Below are 12,973 nucleotides of genomic sequence, written 5' to 3'. Positions count from 1 at the left end.
TCTGGTCTCCTGAGGTGTCCCAGCCCCCAGCGCCCATATAGACACATAGATAGATCGTTCTCTTCCTCTTTTCCTTTTGGACATTAAGGAGGCTGCAGGGCCCTCCCTCTGCCCTCCATCCCCTTTCACTGCCCTCCCCTGTCCCTCCTACTTGGCCTGTTTGTAACACCTTCCCTTTGCTTTATTAATGCCCAGCCCTGGGGCGCTAACCCCTCTCCCCCTTCTCTAACAAGACTCCCGAGACCCCCATCATTCCGTGACCCTCCCGAGAAGGAATAGGAGGGGAGGTCGTGGACCTCCCTCCCTCGACCCAGAAGAAAGGCAGCCCACAGGGCCAGGCGAGGCCACGGACCTCCCTGGGGCATGGCCACGCCCCTCAGGCCAGTCCAGAGGGGCTTCTAGACTCAGCCCCTCCTTCCCCAGGAGATTCTTGCCTCCTATGGGAAGCCCTCCTGATTCTTCCTCAGCAAGGCCTGCAGGGTTTGTAGGCCCAGGGCTGCCTCAGCGCCCCCTCCCAGCCCCCGGGGACAGAGTGTTCAGGCCTGGCTCGTGGCCCAGCCCCACCTCCCTGGGGCCCCCTGGCCCCGCCAGGACTGCCTTCTGACATTCACCTGACTCTCTCTGCTTCCCTTACAGAAAGCACTCCGATCCGAGGTAAGAGGCTCTTTCCTCACCCACCCACCCACTCACACTCTCTCTCACCGCCCGCCCAGCCCCCCAGGCTCCACGGGGGCTGCCCCAGGCCCCCCTCCACATGTGTTCTCCTCGCCACCCCGCCCAGTGTCTGTGCAGTCTCTGTGTCTATGTCACTATCTGTGGCTGGGGACTGAGTGTGGCCGTGGTGGTCCTTTGGGTCACCTGGCCGCAGTCAGGGGGTTGTGTCCTCAGGAAGGGGCAGCGTCTCCCATGCCCACCCAGAGCGCTGGGAGTCAGGCTTCTGACCACGGCTCTGTATGCAGCCCTCATCCGTCCCTAGCCTTGGTATTCCCATCTGTACAATGGACGTGCAGAGGGGACCTTCCAGCTCTGAAGCTTTGATTTGGGTGGCGGGGCAGGAGGAGTGGAGAGTCCAGCTTGAGGGAGCAGAGAGGCAGTCTCAAGGGCAGCCCCATGGTGCTGCCCTTAGAGAATAGACTAGAACAGGCCCGGGTGGGTGCCCTAGGGAAGAGTCCATGTCTAGTCCTGACTTTGCCACGAAATGCTGTGTGACCTTGAGCAGGCTCCCTGCCCTCTCTGGGCCTCCATAGTAATACCTGCCTGCCTGCTTCCCTGGAGCCTTGAGGTTGGTATGAAGTGTTATGAAGGGGCAGAAGCCTAATCCACGGCCCCCAGAGAGAACTTCCCGATCTGTGGGTTCCCCTCACTTCCGTGGGACACCCACAAACAAAGCTGGGAGGAGGGGTCCGCTTGGGACCTTGGACTGGATTTTTGGACTCCTGGTGCCAGGGACTCTGATCAAAACCTGTGATTGGGAAAAACAACAACAGCAAACAAAACGACAGCAAACAAAAACAGTGTGTGATTGAAACACATTTGGAGGTATTCCCTCACCTTCATTTACCAGCCAACCAGTCACAGGGTCCAGGACTGTGAGTCTAATGTACTTATAGATATTTACGCAGTTTTATTTACTTATGAAAAGGAGGACTTTGGTCCAGGCCTTTGATTTCAAACGTAACTGTGGAAACCTCTGCCTCATTTTTAATTTGTTCATGGGCACTCAAGTATTTGATCAAGGCCCGTGATTTCAAACATACTTAGAGATGTATTTTACTTGTGAAAATGAAGATTTGTCCCAGGCCTGTGGTTTCAGATATCTTTGGGGAAATCTTGGCCACGTTTTCATTTAGTCGTGAGCACCGTAGTATGTGATCAAGGCTCTGTGCTTTTAAATATTCTTAAGAAGGTTCATTCATTTTCACATGTTCATGGGAAGTGAAGTCTTTCATCTGGGCCTGTGATTTCAAACATATTGTAGGAAAATCCGCCCTATTTTCATTTGCTTGTGGGCACCAAGACCTTTGATTTGGGCCTGTGATTTTAAATAAGCTTGAGAAAATCGACCTCTTTTTAAAATTTTTATTCACTCATGACCAACAAATTTTTTGATCCAGGTTTATAATTTCAAGCACGCCGGGGGCATTTCAGCCTCAACTTTATTGGCACGGGTTAGAGGTTTTCTTTCACACTTGATTTCAAACACTTTTGAAAATTCTCCCCGTTAAGCTATGAGCACCGTGGACTTGGGTCTCCGTCTGTGATTGCAAACACACTTGAGAAAATTCATTTACTTGTGAGCATCCGGAATCCTGAATCCAGGCCCGTGGTTTTAAAACAGATCTGTGAATTCAGACTGACGGACTTAGATGACTTTAAATCTCTGGGGAAATTCACTCTTCAGTTTCAGGTATAGAAAGCGTGGATCCAGGCCTTTGCTTTCAAACATACTTGATGTGTATCACTCTCGGCCTTCTTAACCTTTGCTTTTGTGGAGTGGTAACCCAGTCCTGAAATTTAAACACCCTTGAAGATATACAACCCTGTCTCCATTTCTGGACACCGTGGGCCTTGAGGCCCGGGATTCCACACATACTTGAGGAACCCAGACCCACGGTCATTTACACACAGGCACTGGTTGAAACCAGCAGGCGGTCACCAGCTCCCTGAATTGGCACATCATTTGTGGTGGCCCCCTAAGTGTCAGGGTCTTTGGAACGGCTGCTAGGGGTTGGGACTGCCAACCTGCTTTCCACCCCACCCTCCCTGGAGAACATCACTTGGTGCTTTCCTGAAAACACATTCTCCCCAGTTTTGTCGCTCCACTTGACAGTCGTTTACGAGGTCCCGGCTGAGGGGGGAGGATGTGTGGGGCAGGCGGTATGTTCAGGCCAGGATGGGCCAGGATCGGGGTGGGGAAGGGCAGGCAGGGAGGCCCTGACCCAGTGGGGGCTTCTAGGCTGACTCCGCGTTTTCATCTGCCTCTCCGGCCCAGACCGACTAAGAGACAGTACTCTGGGACAGCCCTCTCACCACCTCAACCTCGAGGTTTCCCCTAATGGGCCAGGCCTTGTCCCCTTTACCCACAGGAGCCCTGCAGATCGAGAGCAGCGAGGAGACCGACCAGGGCAAATACGAGTGTGTGGCGACCAACAGCGCTGGCGTGCGCTACTCCTCACCCGCCAATCTCTACGTGCGAGGTAGGGAACGCCGTGTCCAGGTCGAAGGCAGGGACCCGCCCCACCCGTCCCCCTCCCTCCTCGGGCTCACAGCCTCCGGGCTCCCCTGTCCCCTGCAGACCCCAGCAGGCAGGCCCAGCCCCGCTTGTGGCCGCGGGACCTTGGGCGAGGCTGTGTCCCTCTCTGGACCTCAGTTTCCTCGCCTGTAAAATGGGGGCAGCTTCAACCCCCACCCCCACCCCCGTGCCTTGTGACGGCCGCCCCGTGGGCTGCAGGACTTGGGGTGGGGGGCGGCAGGAGGGAATGGGGCAGGGCCGGAGGGGTCAGTCGTGGGCCTACAGGGCCGGGGGAGCCTGCAGGCCTCTGCCCCACCCCGCCCGCCCGCCCATCCGAGTCGGCTTCTGTGGTGTGTCGTGCAGTGCCTCCCCTTTGCTGTGTGCTCGCTTCGCTTCTCCAGACTCGTGGCCTCGTAGCTCCCTGCTTCACCGCCCCCCTAATCTAAGAGTTGGGGAGGGGTCTTCAAGGCTGCCCCTGCCAGCCCCACACCCTCAGCTGTCCCAGAGCCTGGTGCTGTCCTAGTCACCCTCAGAGAAGGGCTCCTTTAGGCAGACACCCCGGGGCTTGGGCTGAGGCTGTCAGTTTCCCACTGAGTCACGCCTGGAAGCACAGGGGTCCTTGCCCTGATGCCCCCACCCACCCAAGGAGGGCCTGGGAAGTGGCTACACAGACTTTCTTCTGGGCCCCTTGGTGTCCCCTCAAAGGTGCCAGGTTGTGGGGGGGGCTGCCCCTGCTCCTAGATGTCTCTGTGGACCCCGTCTCATCCCCGGGTCGATTCTCTTCCGTCCTTTCAGAAATTTTAATTTGTTTCCTCCTCCATCTCCTGTATCCCCTTGGCTGTTTCTGATCCGATTCGTGGTAGAAACAGCTCCCGCCTGCCGGGAAACAGGGTCCCGTTCATCCCCCCGGGCTGCCCCAATTGGCTCTGTATACTTGAACCCATGCCAGCCTTCTTCAGGCCTCTGTTTCCCCCCGTTCGACGCACCAAGGCCCTGCCGTTCTCCACCTGGGAGGCCGTGTGGCTCCTCCCTCACCCGGAGACCCTCATCCCCTTGGTCCCCAGTAAGCACGGCCCCAGCTAGCCCTGAAGCAGCACCTTGGCTGCCCTTGGGTTCTGCATCTCGTCTCTGAGGAGGAAGGAGGCTGCCTGGCGGGAGGGGACGGGGACGCCGGGGCGGGGGCGGGCAGGGGGCACACATCCGATCCGATGCCATGGCACCTCTGGTGAGTTATAGCGCGTCCACGACTCCAACTGACTGGTCTTCGTCTAACCTGCGTATTTCTCTGCAAACACCTGGGATGGGGGTTTGTAAGTCTGGCAGAGTTCAAGGAGGACAGTATGGGCAGCAGGCATGGGGCAGGGCGGGGGCGGGGCCTCTAGCCCAGGGTGCGACAAGGGAGGGGGGCCTTCTGTGTCCTCAGCACCCCCCGCCCCATCCCAGAGGTGGGGTCCTTTCTTTTGGGGGGGTCCAGCTTCCCATTCTTTGCCTGGGTCTCAGACGCTCCAAAATTGAATTTTAAAAAAAATCGTGGAAGGCAAATGTAGATCTTGTATGTCAAGGAAAGAGCGGAGGAAAGACTAAAAGGTCGTTGCTGTTCTTTTTATTTTTTAATTTTAATTTTTTTTTTTTGGTTTAAAGAAAACAAAAAAAATCAACAAACTATTGCAGCTTTTAGCCTTGGGAAGTCCTCTTTTTACTCTCTGTATCTCCCCTATTTTTTCTCTTCTCCCCATGTCATTGTGTTCTGCATCAAACCCCCTTTACATCCCTCAGAGCTTCGAGAAGGTTGGTGTGTTTTTTTCTTTTTTACTTTCTTTACCCACATTTTTACATTCCGAAAGTGACACACACACGCAAGAAACGCACACAGACAGGCACACGGACACACGCAGACATGCACACAGAAAATAATAGAAAAACGAAAAAAAAAAATGACGAATACGAATAATGAGCTCAACGTGAACAAAACAAAACAAAAAACCACCAAGTGAGAGCAAAAACCCAGAAAGACACAAAAATCTCAGCTGCGCCCAGCCCGGCCTAGGGCCGGCCGCACACATGCGATGCTTGCATTGTGGTCGCCTCTATGCATCCTTTGGTAATGTTGTTGCTAAGTTTTTTGCACTCCTCGTCGTCATGGTAACTTGGGCCTGATGCATGCTGGGGGAATGTAAAAATCTTCTCTGCATGCCACTGTTGTCGGTTCGGTTTGGTGAATTCCCAACGCCTTCTGTTGGAGTGTTTCTCGTCTTCCGTTCCATTTTTCTCCTTTGGTTTTCTTCGTTTTTTTCTTTCTTCCTTCCTTTTATTTAATTATTAATGTTTTGATTTTGTTTCGTTTGGGGGGGGGAAACCGATTGGTTCGTTTCTTTTTCCCCCCTCCCATCCCCTTCACCCAACCCCCTCCTCCCCCAAAGCGTTTTGTCTTTGGTTCTGTCCTGTGTTTCCGTGCTCTTTGGTTTGGGTTTCTTGGGCTGAGCTGTTGTGTGGTTGTTCTCCAAACGCATTGTGATTTAAAAGCCAGTGTTCCTGTCCCAACTACCATCCAGGAGGGCGGAAAGGGTCCCACAGCTGGGATGCTGGGGCAGAAAGTGACCGCCTGGGCTCAAGAGCACAAGGGAGGTGGCATAGACAGATGGTGGGAGGTCAGAGCCTGGGTGGGGTGTGTGAGGAGAGCAGCCCAATTTGCCAGCTCTGTTTTATCCAGAGCAGATGCCTCAGCCCCACAGGGCAGCCATGTTGGAAGGGAGCTTAAGCAGGCATGTGTCCATCCTTCTGCCTCCGCGTGATACCACCTCCCACCCTCCCAAACAACCCCAAAACAGGCATTTGAAGCACAGCTGAATGGGTAGCCGGCATTTTGAGTTCTTGTTCATTGGAGCAACACGTCCAAATATGAGAAATGGCCACCTTTCAGTGGACCGTCCTCCCGAAATGATGCATGCTTGGCACTGCGTAGGCAGTGCTCAACATGGTAGCTGGTGTGATGACTTTTTGCATCCTGGCTGGGTACCAATACGGATCCACCCATCAGAAAATGCAGCATGACAGACTTTGGAAGAACTACTTGGCCAGTTATTCTGCCCTTTTCTGCCCTTTAGTACTACGCCTCTGCCTCCCAGATGATGTTGGCTGCTTCCCCCACCACCTCACAGGCTCTGGGCCCAGTCACAGGCGTCTTTTGTCCAGCAACACAGCACGGTCACTTTCTGAGTACCTGAGCATCAGAACTGTGGAATTCTGGAGAAAACCCTGGGGAACTTTGGGCACAGCCCCCCCACCCCCCACTTCCCCAGCTCTCCCTCTGCCTTTCTCTCTCTTTCGGCTCTCTTTCTCTGTGTGTTTCTCTCACTCTTGAAACCCTTGGAGACGTTCGCTCCCATCTTCTGTTCCCTCCCTGAGGAAAAGCAAGCCCTTGAGAGCCCCATTCCAACCCCAAATAAAAAACAACCCCCAATAAAATATCCCTTTAGATTTATAGCCACTAGCCCCCAGCTTACTACCCAACACTGATGATAGTGGAGGGCTGAGATCAGCCTGTTTGGGGTCACCTTTTTCTCTCTCTTGTCCCTCACCTGCCTTCTCTGAACTCCCAATTATTAAGTTCAGGGGCAAGTTGGCAAGAGGACTTCAGATGCAATAACAAGGGATTTATTTTTCCTGTCTCTTTTGAATCCAGAGTGAGAGCTGCCAGGCAGAACCTCTCCAAAAGATGGAAGACAGAGGTCTCCCAGCCCCTTCACTAAAGCTGGGTCCCAGTGAGTTGAAACTGAGAGGTGGCTGAGGGTCTCTGAAGACCACTTGGACTTTGGGGGCAGTATAGACTGGTGGTGGGAGCACAGACTTGCTGCTTGGGGAGACCTAGATTCAAGTACTGCCTCTGCCCCTCCCTGGCTGTGTGACCTTGGGCTAGTCACTTGGTCGCTGGGAGTCCCTATTTCTTCATCTGAATAATAGGAAGCATTGATTTCCCTAGCTCACAGGGTAGTTGGGAGGATTCCATCGAGCAAATTAATGCTCATCTCGTGCCCTGTGTAGTGCGTGGCACATAAGAAATCGCAAGTGAAGCTGTGAAACAGGGAAATCGAGTTCAGATAAATGGTCTTGGGCAAGTCACTTCCCTTTGGGGACCTCAGTTTCCCCATCATGTATTTCAGACATCTGCTGTTTGAATAAGATGGCTTATGGGAAACTGCTTTGAAAAGAATTGGAGGGCAGATGTTAATTCATTTGCTCAGATCTCATTTTTTGCTAATGCATTTCTGAGCCCATCTCATGGTCTCATTTTCTCCTGGCTCCAACCCCATTCCCATGAGATCAGTGGCCTCCCCAGAGCCACATCTCTCATCTTACTCCCTGTCACTCCCCCAGGAAGTTCTGTGGCCAGATTATCAGAAGGGGGCAAAAAAAAAAAAAAAAAAGGGAACAGTTTGGATGTTAGGCTACGCTTGCAGATACGTACCAGCCCAGCAGAAGAGAAGAGCCGCCTGGCATGTTCTGGCCTGAAAGCTACAAGCATTTACAGTGTTACCAGAGCAAGCAGTCCTGGGAGTTCTTTGCACCGAATCCCCACTCTCAACCTAACTCTTCCTTCAATTCATAATCTCCAGCTTCTGCTGAGCCTGGGTGATCCAGGGGGTGGAATATCCAGATGTTACCCTTCTCCTGAAGTATATCTCTGATATTCAAAGGACCAAGGTCAAAACCAAGCCCGTTTTTTTTTTTAATGCAGCTGGGAGCTCTGCTCCCAGAACTCTCCTAAGGAAGATGCAGCTCAGACTTTGACAGGGTGGGAAGATGATCAGGTTATATTCTCCCTGGCTGTTAATATTCTTTCAAATCTTTCAAATTGTCAGCCTTTAAGGTGTGCATTAGTGGCTAACGATGGTGTCTTTACCACTTGGTCTAGCATTATAGCATTATTGAACCATGGTGCAGGACCGGGTTAAATGGTGTGCCACCCACCCGATGACGTAGGAACATGCGGAGAGAACTTGGAGCGAGCTAGAGACATGGGAAAGAACTTTCCACCTTCAAGGGACTTAGGATATTCTCAGGATCTCGGAAGAAGCCAGATGGAGATAATTTAACGCCAGTTCTCAATGCTGAGCTAAGAGATCGGGACTCATATAAAATGTCAGAGGGGGATCCAGATTGCCCCAATTGCCGGGTGTTCTTCAGAACCCTTTATCTGAAACCCATCCCCAGGCCTCTTCAGATCAGTTCATAGCATGGAATTCTGTGGGGCAAATTGTTTTTAAAATTAAAACTCTGACACCCAAGCCATATAATTGGTGGATGTGACCTCTAGGTGTTCCCCTTACCTACTGGCACCCCCAAACAAGAGCAGATACAGATATTGGGCCTGGAACCCACCCACCGCCACCTCCTGTATCTCCAGAAAGAGTACCACTGGGGTATGTTGGCGACCTCCCTGGCTCCTGATCACACCCGGCATGCCACCCCACCCTTCACCCCCAAAGCCCCTGACTTGACCCTGGTGGTAGGCAGTGGCAGGTCAAGACCCAGCCCTTCTCCTCATCCCACCCTCATCCCAAGGGGAGAGGGGGCTCCAGGGGTGGGAAGGCAGGCTTTCCTCTGTTTGGGCATGGCGGGTCGGGGGGTGGGGGCGCGGGGCCGTTCTCCAGGAACACTGAGCTCTAGACACCTCGCCTGCTGCCTGCCTCACACCCTTTGCATTGCTGTTTCCTCTGTTTTTGGGGGGTGAGGGGAACATTAGATTACACCTTGTCGTTCGGAAAGCCCCGTGTCTCTGGCGGCCGCGGCGAGGGGACAAGGGGAATCAGTCGATTGGCAAGATACCATCCCATTTTCTGCTAGAACCAGGAAAACAAAAAAATCGGGAGAGAGAGGGTACCAAAAAAAAAAAAAAAAGTCCAGCTCAAAACGACAAGAGCTTGCCAAGGCCGCTGGTCAGCCCGTGGGCCAGGGGTCCGTCCAGCCAGGTCCCTCCAGACCTTGCACGCTATCCCGATGGCGGAGGGAGCTGGTGGTGGGAGTGGGGAGGCAGGGTGGCGGAGAAGGGGGAGGGGAAGGAAGATGCACAGGGCAGACCGCGGGGCGGTACCCACCCTCCCTGGGCCACAGGCTGGGGATCAATGGAGGGGCTTTGGAATTAGGCCTCGGACCCCTTCCCGTACCCTGACAGGTGTAATCTAAGCTTAAGTAAACCCCGTGGAGGCTGCAGAACTGGCACCTCTCCCCTCCCCTCCCCATCCACATCCTCATTTTGGAGTCCGGAGGAGCACCAGCAGCCTCTCCCACCCCAAAATGCCCAGCAGAGCCCCCCCACCCTTCAGAGCTGTGGCTTGCTGAACCGTTGAGATGTCTGACACTGTTGAGTTCCCTACCTAGTGCTCCAACCAGATCACCTCACTTTTGAGTTGTCCCCCTCACCCTTCCCCAACCCCTCCTCCCCTGGAGCACCCCTCCCCGCCCCCCACTTTCTTGGTTTTTGAGTTTCTGCCTCTTCCTGCCTGGGGGAGGGGTCGTCTCCCGGTTGCTTTGAAGGTTTTTGAGTTGTTTTTCCATGTGAATCGGGGTTTGAAGCGACCCGCCCCCCCCAACCCACCACCCTCCCACCGCCCACCCTCCTGATCCCCTCACCCACGCGGGTCCCCCCCACTGGGACCCCCCCCGGCTACTCGGTGACGAGAAGAGCTGGAAACGAGAGCCAGCTGGAGCGTGCTGAGGACCAAGGCTGGTGTGGTCCCCTTATAACCTGCCTGGACCCTCCATTCAGGTCGGTAATTGGGGGCGGGGGTCCCGCGGGGCCACTCCGTCCCATGGGTTCCGTGCCCACCTTACTTTGCTAACCTGCACCTCAAGCTTGCAGCCAGGGGTGGAAAGATGATGTGGGTGGGAGTCAGCACCAAACTGGGCAGAACACAGCGTCAGCCGCCCGCCCTCGCCAACTGGAAGGATGCCCAGAGGCCTTATGAGACCCCCCTCAGGGGGTTTTAAGCCGCCTAGTGCTCATGGGCACAATCCTCCCCTAACTCGTGGCAAACCAGCCCTCTTCCTGCCGCACACCCTTAGAAACGAACGGGGTAGGTGAGAAAGCAAGTGGGCAAAGTGTCTTAACGTGTCAGCCTTTATAGCATATTGGCAGATCCATTTAATTGATGGCTGCCGGCCATGTTGGGGATTGTGAGCACCAGAATTACAGTTGTTGATAAATGCCCTCCCACACTTAACTGACTTATAATTAACAACCCTGTACAGCAAGTCTGTTACGTGTTCAAGATGTATGCCTTGTGTCTACTTCTGGAAAGTGTTAGAGGTACCTTCCAAATTATGACACTCCTAAGGGAAGATATTTTAAGATAAGATCCCATGTGAACAGGGTCTTTGGGACATGATGTTGAGCCTTACACACATAAATTGGGATTATATTAACCTTTAAATCCTAAAGCTAGCCCTTATTCCCTTTGACGTTCCAATAATCCCTTTCAGTACGAACCTTTTACTGATGGCTTCTGGACACTTATCTTGATGGCTGCTGGATATTTTTCGACTGATGGTTATTCAGTTGATAGGTGGATATGGGTGATGGGTACTTTTGCCCTCTTCGGTATCCCCAGAGGGTAAGGACACAAGTTTGAAAGAGCCAAGAAGGGACACGTGGATATAATTCTTGCTAATTACCATGGTAAGAGAAGGTTCACTTTATCTCAGAGGTAGGGATCAGGCATACCTGGCTTTGAGCTCTGGCCCTACCACTTCCTTTCTTTGTGTCTTCCAACTAGCCCTAGCTCCTCACTGGGCCTCCACTGCTTCCTCCACAAAATGGGCATGAGGTCACTGGCCTCTCAAAGTGGGAGGGATTCAATAGAAATTCTTCCCATTCCTTTTTTTTTTTTTTTAAACTAATTCATCCCCAGACTCCCTCAATGATGAGCATCTCATTGATCTTTCCAGCATCCTGGAAGGCCAGAAGGAAACTTCACTGGTCCATGCCCAGGCTGAGCATCTTCTGTGTGCTGGGCACTGCCCCGGTCAGCTTAATGGCCTTCTCAACACATCACCGATGGCCTCCATTTCACAAAGGAGGAAACTGAGGCTCCCGGAGGATGAGGGCCCTTCCCAGGGCTCATCCAGCCTCATCAGCCCCCCACCTCTGCCGGAGCAGGTTTTCCATGGGACTCTGAGGTCTTGAGGAGTTTACCTTGCTGTGTGATTCAAGTGACTTGGCCTCTGTTTGTTCAGCTCTAAACGAAGAGCAGGGAGAGTCACTGAGAAGTGGGGCTTCTGTGGCTGGGTTGGTTTGCTCCGAAGGTGCTTTTTCGATGAGGATCTCACCACTGTGGCCGCCTCGAGCCTCTGCCAGGACCCTTGGGTGCTGGGTGGGGAGGCCAGATGCTGTGTTCTGCCAGGGTTGGGGGGCACCTCCCTGGGGAAGCCACAGCCGTCCTCCTTTCAGACCCCGATTTTCAGCCCCACACCCATTCCATGTTTTTTTGTTTGTTTTTGTTTTCTTGCTTTCAGGTGTTTTGGAGGGGTTTTTTGTTTGGTTGGTTTTTTTGGATTATTTCCCCCCACCACCCCACTTTGTTTTTTCATTTGGTTCCCCTGGTTTTGTTTTGGATGTCGATGCCGTTTTTCTGTCCTTGATTAATTAGCTCCCTCACACTCATCCCCCATTGTGTTCCGTTTCCATGACAACGCAGCGTTTGGGCATCCCACTCGTGCCTCGCTGTGGATGCCGGCGGCTGGCCTGGACCGCGTCCGCTGGCTGGCCGGACCCCATTCTCCCCCGATACCTCCACCTAGCCCTGCCAAAAAGCCGCTCCCCCATCTCAGAGCCCAGCCCCGCCCCTCACCCCCAGTCTGTCTGCATGGCCCCTCTGTCTCCCCTCCCTGCCCACCCCAACTCCTCCCCGCTGCCGAACACCTTCCACTTCCTCCATCCTGTCTCCAGCGTGACTCCTGGACTTTTCGCGGGGCTTCCTTTTCCGAAGGGCTGCCAGCTTTCTTGGCCCTCCCTCCGCCCACACGGAGCTCCCCCTTCTCTCCAGCGGGGATTCAGAGAACAGGGATTGAGATTTCCAGCTTGGAACCCACGGAGAGAGAGCGAGTGAGACCCCTCCTCCGTAGAACAGGGCAGACACCCCTACAGCGACCCCCTTAGGGGTGCGGCTGCAACCGCAGTTCCATGTGAAAATTAGAGGCAGGTCGGGTTGCCGAAAGTCACTTGGTGGCCCTGTTTAGCCTTGCTGAGCCTCCAATCCGTCATCTCTACAGTTTGAGACAAGACTCCTTGAACTGCCCAAAGCTGGGGGCACATCCACGTGTCTCCTTGAAGCCGGGGACAAGCTCCTTCTGGCTAGAAGGGTTTACCAGCTAACCCAGGTCCTTTCCACTGCAGGGAAACATCTCCGACGGGGCAGCCGTGCCTCTTGGCAGTTCAGGTGCCCATTAGCACCCGCCCCTTCCCCCCGAACCCCGAAACCCATGCAGCTTCCGAAAATGGAGCCCCCGAAATGCATCCTGCTGCCTTCATGGTCTGCAAGATTGGGACAGAAGGCTGCATTCGCTTCCCCGCTAAGAAATGCACAGAACATGTCCCTGTTTTCTCAACGTTCAAGTTCATTCCCTCGTTTATTATTATTATTAATATCCTATTTATTCTGCCAGGGCTGTGATGTGACAATGTGACGTGTCACATTGAGTCACATCTAGAATTAATATGCAGCATTGAAGTGGGCCCCCTCCCCC

The 12,973-nt window shown here is 53.7% G+C and overlaps 1 protein-coding gene across 2 annotated transcripts in view; it reads left to right on the top strand.

Annotated features, from left to right (window-relative positions):
• The window catches only part of PTPRS (protein tyrosine phosphatase receptor type S), a gene marked incomplete at its 5' end in the record, with an annotated part of 63,626 nt that overhangs the window by 17,199 nt on the left and 33,454 nt on the right, over positions 1–12,973 (top strand). For both annotated transcript variants that reach the window (XM_082837259.1, XM_082837258.1), the window contains one exon: positions 3,087–3,197. In XM_082837259.1, coding sequence (XP_082693385.1) covers positions 3,087–3,197 — 111 coding nt within the window. The remainder of the gene's footprint in view (positions 1–3,086; positions 3,198–12,973) is intronic.

The sequence above is a fragment of the Leucopleurus acutus genome, assembly GCF_964270905.1.
Source record: "Leucopleurus acutus genome assembly, chromosome: 3".
In the NCBI taxonomy this organism is placed as follows: domain Eukaryota; kingdom Metazoa; phylum Chordata; class Mammalia; order Artiodactyla; family Delphinidae; genus Leucopleurus; species Leucopleurus acutus.
This window is presented reverse-complemented; position numbering and strand designations above follow the sequence as displayed.